Source organism: Mangifera indica, chromosome 20 (genome assembly GCF_011075055.1).
Source record: "Mangifera indica cultivar Alphonso chromosome 20, CATAS_Mindica_2.1, whole genome shotgun sequence".
Taxonomy (NCBI): domain Eukaryota; kingdom Viridiplantae; phylum Streptophyta; class Magnoliopsida; order Sapindales; family Anacardiaceae; genus Mangifera; species Mangifera indica.
The window spans coordinates 1692104-1705499 of NC_058156.1; the positions used below are offsets into that span (position 1 = coordinate 1692104).

A 13396-nucleotide genomic window follows, 5' to 3' on the forward strand; every position below is an offset into this window, starting at 1 on the left:
TGTTAGATTATTAATGATGTTTATACAAGATTCATGTATTATATCATGTGATATAAGTTTAATATTAATGCAGGTTCATTGTTTAAGTTCGTTATTAGGATATTAATTATGTTCATATATGGTTAATATATTTAGGATTTAAGAGTCATATTTATATCTATAAATATTCTAATGGTTTTGCATTTGAAATATAAATTAAAATTACAAGTCCTCCTCTGAAATAATTCTCTCTATCACTAAGCCTATTCCTTCTAAAATTTCTCTCATTTCTAACACAAACAACTTTCCTCTTATATCTTAAATCCCTAATTTGATTCATCATATCTAATCTAATCGAGGTTACTCAATGTCCAAAAGGAGTGTAAGTTGAATTGACTCGGTTGGTCAGGAGGCTATTAATATTAGGGGTGTTCAGAGAAGAGGAGGGAAGGAGAGAAAAATTGCTAAATTTACTCTGATAATTAATCTGACCATTTATATGACCATCACTGCCGTCCAGTCCAGTGCAAATCATCATCAATGCGTAGATTTTAATGCTATCCGATAGTAATGAAGAAAATACTGCCATTCAACACCTGAATTATAGGCAAAGACTAAGTGGGACTTCTTCAAATTCCAGAAAAAAGTAAATAGCAAGAAAGCCTGCCAGTTTCAGGCTAGCTTTTTAATCCAATGTTCATCCCTATTGCATATCTATATTGTAATTATTTATTGGTGATTCTCTGTTTGATCACAATATGCGGATTTGTGGCCACTTGATGATGCCCTCCAAATCTCTTCAAGCTCCCTGGCAAAAGTCTTTTGTCTTCCAACAACAATCGTGATGTGATCTTTGTTTTCGACAACCTTAACCTGCGCACGAGGGATTCTTGATTGGACATTGTAGCTACATTCCACCGGAATAAGTTCATCGTCTCTGCCGTGGAAGATGTGGACGTCACATGTCAGATGGTCGCGGACGGCGTCTAAGTATCCGTCAAGCTTACTGGCGGTGCCACAGATAATGTTGTGCAAGGTGTGCCAGGCAGCGTTGTGTGTGTGGCAGAAGAAGCCTTCAAGCAAGAAAGTCCTCATCCTGCATATGTTTTTATTTAATTGCATTGATATTGGCCAGTAGAGGTCTCCATCAAATTAATGTAAAGGCCAAATAACTATTTCGCACCCAAGGTTTGGGGCAAACCCAACTTTCCACCTGTTACTATCAAAACTTTAAATATCCACCCATCTATTAAAATTCACTGTTTTTGGGATAAAATTATCATTTAAATTTATCACATTTCCACCCCTAAATTTAAAAACTAATAAATTTCCCCCACCCAAGGTTTGAAAAATCAACTTTTTCCTCTAGGGTTTTTCCAAGGTGCCGCCAATGATTGGAGACGATGGCGATAATGACATTCTCTCTTCCTCTCAGCTTCTCTATTAACCCACTTCCATTCCCGACCAACCTCAATCGACGAGAGCCAAAGATGAAGACATTCCTTCGTCTCCTAAAGAAAATGATGATTTGTCTTAATTTGAGATGAAGATGATTTCTTCTTCAAACGAAGATAATGCATCATCATCATCTCTCAGATAATAATGACAAGTCATCTTCATCTCGAGATGACCAATTTGTCTTCGTTGATCAGTTTTGTCGGCCAATGATGGCTAGAAATGAAGCACCTCTGAGAGAGAAACTAGGAGGAAGGGAGAACGCTGTCACTGTTGTCTTCATCTCCGACTACTGGCAACATCTAGAAAAACCCTAGGGGAGAGATAGAGTTTTTCAAACTTTGGGTAAAGGAAATTTGTTAGTTTTTAAACCTGAAATAAAAAAATGTTATAAATTTTTAGTTTTTAAAATATGTTTGTTAAATAACAAATTTATCTCTGACAGTAACAACAAAATTTAATAAACAGATAAATATTTTGACTTTCAATAGTTAATAAATGAAAAATTATATTTGTACCAACCTTTGGGTGGGACATAGTTAGTTGGCCATAAATAAATGAGCCAATTATTTCAGCATTTAGTATCTGTCCGGTCTGGGTGAAATCTGAGTACCTTCTGAACAATAGTTGACCCAAAAGCTGAAGCTCCAGGAGCAACACGGACAAGTTTTATTTTTACAATTACCTTGTAATTAGCGTGCCTTGCAGAAAATGCTCAAGGGACACCCATTTTCAAACCAGAAATAGCAAAATTTCACCCGTTTAAACAGTGTAGGTGGCCTACCATTCGGGTCTAATTCATTTTCAGATTGATCAGTAGAACTTATGAAGGTGGTTCTAAGGTTTTAAGGTTTGGATTAATTAGAATTACACATAATTGACTATTTGTTCATTTCAATTGAAATTGAATGATAAAGATGTGTCCCTACAAGGGGGCCATATGAGTGCTAAGTGTACGTTGTCACGGCCCAAGGTTGGTGAGTGTGACAAGAGTTTGAATAGACACAATGATGGGAATGCAAAAGAATGTGTGTATGATTATTAGTTTCGTAGGTGTATTATTGCTTGTTGGAGGTGTTTCAACCACAAGGTCTGAACAATATAGTTAAAGGGTGCATTGAAGAAGGATTAAACCACCTCCTTACAAACAGAGGAACTAAAGCTGCTTCCCTGATAAGTTTAAAAGAGGACAAAACCAATTACCTTAAACTATAATATGGATGCATACAATGTTGATAATTGAGAAGACATTATCAGAGATGTTGTACGGGTAGGCCAAAAAGGATAGCTGGTGACAATATACTCTTCATGGAAAAACACAATCACTTATTTTTTCGTCTAATTAATGGATCATATTATTTACAAAATGTGTTAAATCATTTGTTACTGTTTGCTTCTTAAGGAAGATTTATTAAGTTTGTATGAGGTGGGCAGACTGTACCTAGATGAGGTTGATGAATTTACCTGTTTCTGGTGACTAGTTTGGTGAGAGATTCCCACAAGCGATGGTTCTTGCAAATGAGCAAGCAGATTGTCCGAGAAATGTGCTCATACCAGCAAGCCACCGATGCCCCAAATCCTATCAACGGCCAAACTTGTCTTGGAGCCACCCTTCTCATCACGTATTGGGTAGCTTGTTGGCCCCTCGGTACTGGAAAATATGGCTGCCACATGTCATATTTAACTTGGTAAATAAGAACGACACCAATGGTTGTATTTTAGTTCTTTAATTAGTGTAAAAGGAAATTGGAACTTACTGGTGCAAGAAGCGTGAGGGACTTGATGGATTTAGGGTATTTTACAGCCAGAGTAAGAGCTAAAATGCAGCCTAAAGAATGAGCTACTATGTGGAAGGATTTAAGCTTTTTGGGTTCAATCACAGACTTTTCAATCATGTCCAAATGCTCTCTCAATGTGTAGAGGGAGTCTGTTGGCTTAGGGCTCCTTCCAAATCCTAGAAGATCAATGGCAAATAATCGGTAGGTTGATTTTGCCGTATTTGAGAAGTTGGGGAATAATGTTTCCGTCCAAAATGCTGAAGAGGAAATGAATCCATGAATAAACAACACATCTTCTCCTGCCTCAGGATCTGAGTGTCACATTTAACACGAGAACAACATTAATCAGGAGGCTTAATTAATTAATTATCCTAACTTTTTGGATTGTAACATTACCTTTTGGTACTTCTGCTTTAACAAAGAGGGTATCTTTGCCGCACGAGCTCCAACAATTACAAAATTTGCAATTACAATCGGACCATCTCGGAATAGGATGCAATTGCTGCCCTCCGATCTTTCCTTGTAGCATTTCAATCTTAGTGCCATCAAGCTTGAGCATTTTCAGCTCATTAACAGTGAACTTTGAGACCTCAGAAACAACGGAAGGTCGTGTGTAGAGAGTATCTGAAATCTCCTCTAGATGTAACTTGGTAGAAGTAAGGCGAATGATTTTTGATTCGCCTTGTTCAGATACAAAGATTTTGCCACTGCTAGTGATGGCCTCTTTGGCTGAGGAGCAATAACAAGGCTTCCATTCAGCTTCAATGAAGAAATCCGCCACTTTGTAAGCATAACATAGAACGAAATCAAATAGGTCTAAAAAAGAAAAGACAATGAAGCTTACAGCCTTGTTTATCATTATGCCTGTTAATGACAAAAATGATTTGGCTTTGTACATTACAGCCATTTAGAGAGAAAACGAGAGAGTTATGATATTAAGGACAACAATGAGGCACGCATTGATGTTATAGGAGGGTTTCAAAGGTCTTTTTGGGCTGCCTCAACTGTAATCTTCTCGTCTCTCTTAATACGAAAATGAAAGGTGCAAAAGAGAGAGCCAGAACAGAAGGAAATGAAGCTTGAGTCTTCAGTTTTTCTTAAAAAATCGACAACCCTGCTTAAGAAGTTTTCTAAACTCCAAGACCGCACCTACCCAGAAGAGCTTTCATTTATACAATGTTAACGTGTCGGAAAGTTTCTCTCAAAATGTAATAGGCAGAGGGAGCTTGAGTGCTTGACTGTCTAATAGAGAAGGCAAATGAATTCATTGTCTCATTTAACATCATTTGTTGGCCAAGGGTAAAGTTAGGTGGTTGTTGAACCTCCAGTGAAGGAAAAATTCTGCTAATAAGAAACTATTCAGCCTACAATAAATTCAACCATAAATAAACTTTCTTGCTCGTCTAGAACTTTAGCTCACTTTTTTACCCATCTACCTGGTTACAACCAAGGAATTATGAACTGTGTTATAAACTGAATTTGCATTATTTACGAAACATCGTACAATATATAATACGAGTAATATTATATGTACATACAATAATGTTATCATGTGATTGGTTAATATCTAATCACAAAATAATATATTAATATTTGTGTACAAAATTATACATATAATTTTATTAAGATAATATTTCAATATAGTCTAAATTAGACTCTTAATTCTATTAAAAATAATAAATAACTAAATTAAAATCTTAATTTATAAAATAAGGAAATAATAAATTAAAGTCAAATTTAATCTAAATTAAATTAATTTAAAATTAAACCTAATTAAAATCAAACCAAATAAGACTATGTTTAAGAATACGTTGTTATTGACAAGTAGCCTAACTTATTAATGCTAGTCCTTTTTTTCAAAATGCATGGGTCTCTCTTAATCCTCTTATATTTATGGCATACTATCGTGACACATGACTCCCATAATCATTAGGCCTAGATTCTGATGTCATTTACCACCGACAGTGGTTCTTTTATCATTTTCAAAATAGGTTTGCACAGCGATAGTTTTAACAATAATAAAGAAGTTTATACATAATAGATTATAAGATTAAATTTTTTTTGAATAATATTTTAAGATTAAATTTTTGATTTATTTATTTTATTTAAAGTGGGTATTAGAGATAATAGCTTTGGGTATAAAATGACACATGATAAATCCTTTGCGTGAGTGTAATGTTGGCTACCACCCTTGTTGGATTACACAATTTCGAAGAGAGTAGTATTGATTATACATAAATTATATTACATTTTGAAACCTTTCCAGAAAGCGCAACTTGTTTTGTTTATACGTAAATAAATGACACAAACACAAGTAATATACCAGCATATTTAGCTAGAGAATTCTGCTGCTCATCTTATGAACCATTTGAAAAGTTTCACATGCCTTCTTTTTCATGAAGAAGATTATAACTTGTAAGCTGGACCTAGTGATAAGAGACTTGTTCAAATATACGGTACTCCTGCTTTGACAAATCATGTAAATTATATATTTTTTCATATGTTAGTAATGTGTACAGTGGCTACTTTAGTTCAACTGAGAATTGATTTGCTTTCATGAAATGGAGAATCTGCACTCCAATTAATATCCAATTTAGAGACGAAATTTTTTATATTTAAGGACGAATTTTTTACTTTCAAGAACAATTTTTACTTTTAAAGATGAATTTTTCACATTTTAGATAAAAAAATTTCATCAAATTTTATGAAATTGGTTATATTGTCAAGATTTTAAAGAATTTTTCTTGTGATTTCATCCTTTCTATGTCACCATGTGTTTCATTCACTTCATTTGTGTTAGCGACTTGTTTGGTTGATGCAGGAAACAATGACTATCTCTCTTTCATCCTAACAACTCATTCACCTCTTTAGTCCCTATGACATGAATTTCAAGCCTTCTAGAAGATTCACTATTGGTCGAAATGTTGGAATTAAAGCTCGAGAGTCAATTAATGTAAGTGGTTTTTCCTTATCTTTCCTTTACGTATGCTATACATGTGAAATCAATGTTTTTAGAATAATTGAATTGTGAAAAGAGTATTAACATATATATTGATTGTAAGAACTTTAAAATCACATTAGATGGTCATTCTGAAAATGTTTGTAGCATCAATATTATCTTAATAAAAGGCAAAAACATTACAGTACTATTATTATCGTATTTAATGATCTTATTGAAAAGTAGTAACATGTCTCACATGTTAAAGTTGTTTGATGATTATCTAGTGTAATACATGGTTGTTTATTGACTATAAGTTTATTTGACTGACTCATTGAAAAATTTCACATATATAATAACCTCAATATCTATGAAATATACTTTCTAACAAACAGTTATATCTATGATCCTTTAGTTTGAGATCGCTAGAAAGTCTTATGCATCAATCAACACAACTTGACACTAGCTAGCCTAATGTAATCCTAAAGTTATGACTATCAAAATGTTAGTGATTGACTATGTTGAAAAATGTATGCAAGCTATAATGGATGGATATAAGATTCATCATGGAAAGACGAAAAGTTTTCAAAATCCTACATGCACTCCATAAAATGTGAGACAATAGCTATATGATGAAACTCCTCCTTGTTTGAATTTGCATGTACAACACCTAGTAGGTTATGATCAGTGACTAATAATAAGAACAATAACTATACACATATGCTATCCTAACAAGTTACTCAAAAACAACATGAATTCTGCATAACATTGTATCTTCCCAATAATCTACAATATTATTTTCCTATTCTCTATCGTCACTACAAGAGAAAGTTATCGTATCCTACCAAATTAAGATCTTTTTGTTTAAATGTAATTATTTTGTTTTAGTTCAATTAGAATATAAATAAATTTTGATAATCATATTTGAATTGAGAATACTCAAATACATTATATGAATATAACTCTTTTTCTTTGTTTTAAAAGTATAAAAAACCAATACAGAAAACAGAGAGGTCATGTTTAGTTTAGTCTATCATTATACCAGATATGTTACACAAAATAATTATTCTAAGACGGACAAAAGATCCTCATACAAATCTAGTTATCTTCCTTACTAGGATTATTGTCCAAAACTAAGTTCTTTTCAAAACACATCTCATTGTATATACGTCAATTAATAATATAATTATTCATACATATGGTTTTTAACCATCAAGCCAAGTCATGGTAAAAATTCCAAGAGTCCAATCCTCTTTACATTTCATTTTTCTCACCGTAGTAGATAGCATAATTGATTAATAGATTATCCATGTTGCTTTCATAACCTATCTTATACAATGTACTAAATTATATGCATTAGTTCACATGCAATTGTCAACTTGACATTGCCAATTCTATTTAATCAGGCTCATTACTTCTTAACTACTTTACGGGCTAAATTAATGACCTTAAAATTTTCGTTTATACGAAAATTAATTGAAATTTTGTACTAGATCACCACATGTCATTGGTCTAATACTTTCAATTTCTTCAATCACGCCTTAACTGCTGTAGAAATTTTAGGCAAAGCAGGGACAAGGAGATTTGAATTTGAAGAAATTCTGGCACCATGAATGCTTTAGTCGTCTGTTTGGTGGGGAAAGAAGAGGTCAGGCTCAAAGAAGTAAATCAAATGCTACCGACTCTGCATAATGCTTGCAAATCTCTATCATATCAAATGTCATCTCAAATATCACATAAATGCTCATTCTTTTATTTTCTTTTTTTACTTCCATCTTGTTCAATCTGTGGATAAGCATTTCCATAATCAGCAGCCGTCCCACTATGAAGTAAGTGTAGTAAGGGGTGGATACAAACCAAACCAAACTTGAACACACTTTAGTTTAAGTTCAGCTCGAATAAAAAATAGCTCATCTCAAGTTTATCGAGCCAACATTAAGAGCGATTCGAGTTCAGTTAGAATAAAAATAATTCGATTAAAATTTGACTTGAATTTATAGTTCGAATTCATAGTTCAAATAGTAATTTGAATTCGTGACTCATTGATAAAATGACATTATTTAATATTTACTTTACATAATTTGAATAGAGCTACAAGCTAAATTCGAATCAAATCAAACTATCTACCTAACTTGTAAGTCAAACCAAACTAAATTATCTCTAGCTTAAGTTCGATTCAGTTTCAAAACAAGTCGAACCTTCTAACTTGAACTCAGTTCAAATTCGAACTAAACAAATTTAAACAGAGTTGAATCTAGTCAAGCCAGATCAGTTCATGTCGAGGCCTAATTGTGGTAGGTCAATCTCTTCAAGCCAAGCAATTTCCACCACCTCATCTAGCTAGCCCCAAACACTACCATTCTCAAAGGAATAAATTTTGCTTCTCGAGCTTCAGGAATTTTGGACGAAACTGGATATATAGTGATAAGAACATTAATATTTACATATTGTTTATTTGTAGCATGATTTAATATTCAGAAGCAATACAATGGAGATTTAGTAATCATTATTCTCTAAAGGCCAAAAGACTTATTCCCACCCAGGGTTTAGTGTATTTTCAAACTCTCGTCCGTAAAGTTTCAAAAACCTAAATATCAATTTATTTGTTAAAATTATCTTTTAGGATTAAGAATAAAATTGTTATTTAATAAAAATATTAAAAAATTAAAATTTTATCTCATTCTCCTCTTAGTTTAGAAAATTAACAATTTTTTTTACCTAAAACTTTGAGAAGTTAACTTTTCCCCCTAATTTTTTTTCTTCCTTCTCCAGCGATGAGAATTCAGCCAGCCTACTTCATCTTCCCACCCATGCGCTCATTGACTCTCTCTCTCTTTATCTTCAGTTTCATTATGTCAAATCGGCCAAAACCGAACGACTTTCAATTGCTCTTCCATTGGTCAAATTGGGAATGATGCATTCTTCGTTTGTTGTCTGCTCTTTGTCCATCAACCCTCTTCGTCTGAATCAAGAGAAACTAGAGAGTTGTCCCTATCTCTCTTTGTCAACAAAGAAACAAAAATGAATCATTTTCATCTGTCACGTACGTTCATCTTAGTTTGCCAAGGACATGAGACGACCGAAAGGAGGGAAAATGGTGGTTGTCATAACTGGAGATGGTGGCCGAAGAAGGAAGTAAAAAACCCTAGGGATGTGGGGAAGGGGAAATCACTTTTCAAAACTGGAAAAAGATAAAACTACGGTGAAATTGTAATTTTCAAAACCGATGAAGAAATATGATAAAATTATTTTTTTTAAAATATTACATATAAAATGGTAATTTTACTATTGACCTTAATTAGAATTTTAATAGATAGATGTGTATTTAGATTTTTGAAATTTTACGAATGAAAGTTTGAGAATACACTAAACTTTGGATAAGCATGAGAATTTTGACCTTTGCTAAAATAACACACAAGATAGGAAGAGTTTCTTTACGAGAACAAGTAAACTAATTTCAAGCAAAGCAGAATTTACATGGTGACTGTTATGGGGCGAAAATCTTACACAGAATTCATTAAGAATGCCATATTCTCTCTCACAGTTGGGTCCAATATGCTCAACTAAGTCCAACCGTCAGTGCCAATTTTGGGCGGTGAAAAAAGAATTTCTATATCGATATTTCAAGATTTCATGCATGGTTTCAAACTTAGCCACTCAGCTTATGGTCACCACTTAATTGAAAAACCTGGACTTTTTGCTAATATATGCGGTGTTTAATTTGTGTAGCTAGAGACTCCACGAATTAGGTGCTAGAAAATTGGATTTTGGGGTTGGACCTCTGAGTTACATTCCATTTATTCAAGCAGTCGGACCAAAGTCAATGAATTAATCAAGGATACAATAATAAACAGGATGAGGAGATGGCCCCTTTAAATCAAGAGATTGACCTGAAGCTATAGATCTATCAATTATGGGATATTTGATTTGAGTAATATTTTATTATTAAAATTAAAAAATTATTTTGAAAATAGATTATTTAAAAAATTATTATATATAAATAATTACTATATTTGATAAAATTTAACAAATTTAAATAATTATTATATTTAATTAGAGATAATAAAAAAAATACAAGTAAATTAGAAAAAAAAATCTTATACGAGTGTATAAGTCAATTTAAAGTCTCAAAGTGAGTTAATTAATTTCACAAGTGGCATGGGAGTCAAAATTAAAAAGAAAAGTCTATTCCAAAGAGAGGTTTTCGATTCTTATAGTTTTCTAACTTTGCCCATCCTCACAGGCCTAGTTGAAGGGATTTTTCGCTTGCCTTACTCTTCGTGGGGCGCATAAACACAAGTTTGCTCTTTGCTTAGTGGTTGTGGGCAGTGTGGATTTGTTGCGATTAAATGGAATAATAACCCAATTTGTGATAGGTGAGAATTGTTAGGAATCTCACATTCATTAAGAAATGAATTAGGTGTAAGTATATTAATAAAAGAAAATCTCATTTGTTAAACTAGTTTTTACGGGAATAGAAACCTAATATCATTTTAAACAAAGATGAATAAATTAAGTGCATACGCAAAGTTTGACGGTAAGGAAAATTTTAGTTGTATTTGTGTATATAATATTATTCTAATTGAAATTGGAACCCTGAATCTCAAATAACTTTATCTCTAGTTCACGGGTAAGTTTGTGAAATGGTAAGAGTCATCATGTTTATGTCTTAAAGTCCCCATTCTTTTGAAGAAGCTTGAACTTTCAGAAACTTCAAAGTCGAACTCATTTTCGCACTAGTTTCTCACATAGTTATTAACTAAGTATAGAAGTCAACCCAAACCCATCAATGAAATCCTGATTTCTAAGGAGCCATATTGGCACAGGATTGACCATTTCTCTTTGCAACAAATTAATTTGTTCTCTTTGTTAACTTCCACCAACACAAGTAATAATGGAAACAAGAAAATCCTGATGCTTTGATACACATACATACCTGTCTTACCGCTTGTTGTTTCTCTTTGCATGCGCAAATTTATCAGTAACTGGTCATATTCCTGAAATATAATCATGTGGAAGAAGGAAGATGAGGTGTTTTCAAGGCAGGCCATAAAAAAATATTGTAATTTAATGTGTTCAACAAGAAATGCGGCAATTAGGTGAAGGGTCGACTTCTTCATCGTGGAAAATTCATTTCTTGTTGCTTCTTGAAATGCCGCTCTTGTTGTTAGGGGATAGCAGAAGCAGTTAACATGTTCCCACCCAAGGTTTAGTCTAAAAACACTTTTCCACCTCTAATTTACATAAAAAATATTTTTCCACCCAAACTCAAATTCTGTTAAAAAAAAAAAACAAACAGTGTAAGGATAAAATAGTAATATTACTATCTATTAATTTTAAAAATATAAAATAATAACTTTATATTAGATCTAAGAGTTCTAAACATGATAATTTGACCCTTAAAAAATATAGTTGCATTTTATTTAGTTCATTAAGGGTGTAATTGTTATTTTTTGAAATTATTAGAGGGCAAAATGATATTTTAAAAATTTTTAAAGGACTTTCAAATTTTTTAAAATATCAATAGCCCCCTCAAAATTATCATAAAGACCCTTGCATTTTTAAAAATTATAATTTACTCCCTTATATATAATTATATGATAAAAATACTCTTATTTATAAAAAGAGAGGGCAAAAAGGTGAAAATGAAATGAAAAGAAATTAAGTATTTTCTATATAATTTGGATATTTAAAAAGTTATTTTAATTTTTATTAATTTAGGATTATATGATAATTTTAAAAAATGAAATAGTAGGGATAAAATTGTAATTTCACTCTTTGATACTATTTTAAAAGAGTTTAATTTTGTGTGGGAAATTGTTATTTATGCTTGATTTTTGGGTGAAAATATATCATTTATGTCAACTAGGGATGAAAATGTGTGTTAAGGTTAAATATTGGGTGGGAACATGTGATTCACTTTATAACTTTCAACATAATTAGATGAAAACAGTAACAATATCAATAGAGGCAGAAGAACAAGATTATTTATGCTAAAAAATAAATTTATTAAAGTCCTTCTATCAATATGATTTTGTAAACGTTAGGATATATTGGGCTTATGCCCAAATAGAGAGGACCTTGCCTTCGGTGTTGGGTTTATATATTGTTGGCTAGTTCGTTTGTGGATTTGGTGTAGAGGTTTATGGACCCAATTTTTATCTTTCCTCATAATTTTATATAGGAGAGAATTTCAAGAGATTTCCTTAGTACATTAAATATATAAGGGTAGACCTTCTTTGGTTTAAATGAGTCAAATTTAAATTTAAAAAATTTCAATTTAAATTTGGTTTTAGATAGATGTTTTGTCAGCATCGCCGCATAAACGCTCACTTCACTAGTGATTCTTCTTCTGTGATAATTTTCCTTCTTCTTCTTCTTTCTTTGTGATTCTTGTTGTCTTTTGCTTCTTTTTCTACTCTAGTAACTATTTTCATTCTTCTTTTCTAATATTACCATTCACCATTTGAACAAGTTGAGTTCAATTTTAAATTAGTTACTTTGGAATTATTTCAACTGATATTTAATTTAAATCATATCTAACCTTACATTAAAGTTTTTCCTCAAACTTACGAAGAGATATTTATATCGGTTTCACCAACAAAACAATGGAAAAGAATTAGATTAAACTAAGATGTCATTATATGTGTTTACATACTAATTTTTATTTTTACATTCGACTTTGATGTCATTCTATTGTTTATATAAGAGATATTAAATTTTTTTTACCGCTCTTAAACCCTTCCCATCTAAATTTATCACATATTTTATTAACTAAATATTTATACTACAAAGTCTAGCATAATATATAAAATACTCTTATCTTCAATCTTAAAAACACAAGGCTTAGTTAGCCTTTGAATACTAAATAGTAAAATATTTTGTAAAAATCTTACATAAAACTCATCCTAATCTAGGTCAGTGTTGATCCATATCTCTTATATCATGTATTTTTTTGTTTTACAATTGAAAACCAAATAAAATATAGTAGATGAACTCTATGATTTATGAGAAATGAGAATTTATTCTTCAATGTTGTTATTTGTCAATTAAATTAGTTAGAACACTAATAATAAAATCATAAAAATAAAACTTGATTAAGTGGAATAATTGTTTATGATGTGTTTGGGTGAAAATCAAGTAGAAAACGTACTTAAAGAAAATCGACGAATAGGTAGGAGATATCTCCGAGGTAGGAGAGGTTGTTTACTATTTCTTTCAAGCCCCCAATTTGATTTAATAATTT

The 13396-nt window shown here is 31.9% G+C and overlaps 1 protein-coding gene across 1 annotated transcript; it reads right to left on the reverse strand.

Annotated features, from left to right (window-relative positions):
* Positions 1–580: 580 nt before the first annotated feature.
* On the reverse strand, positions 581–4390 carry LOC123204191 (probable lysophospholipase BODYGUARD 3). The gene is made up of 4 exons (XM_044620779.1): positions 3609–4390; positions 3192–3523; positions 2899–3098; positions 581–1075 (listed from the first exon to the last, which is right to left on the reverse strand). The coding sequence occupies exons 1-4, from the start codon at positions 4117–4119 to the stop codon at positions 709–711; spliced, it is 1410 nt and encodes a 469-aa protein (XP_044476714.1). The 5' UTR covers positions 4120–4390; the 3' UTR covers positions 581–708.
* Positions 4391–13396: the final 9006 nt, after the last annotated feature.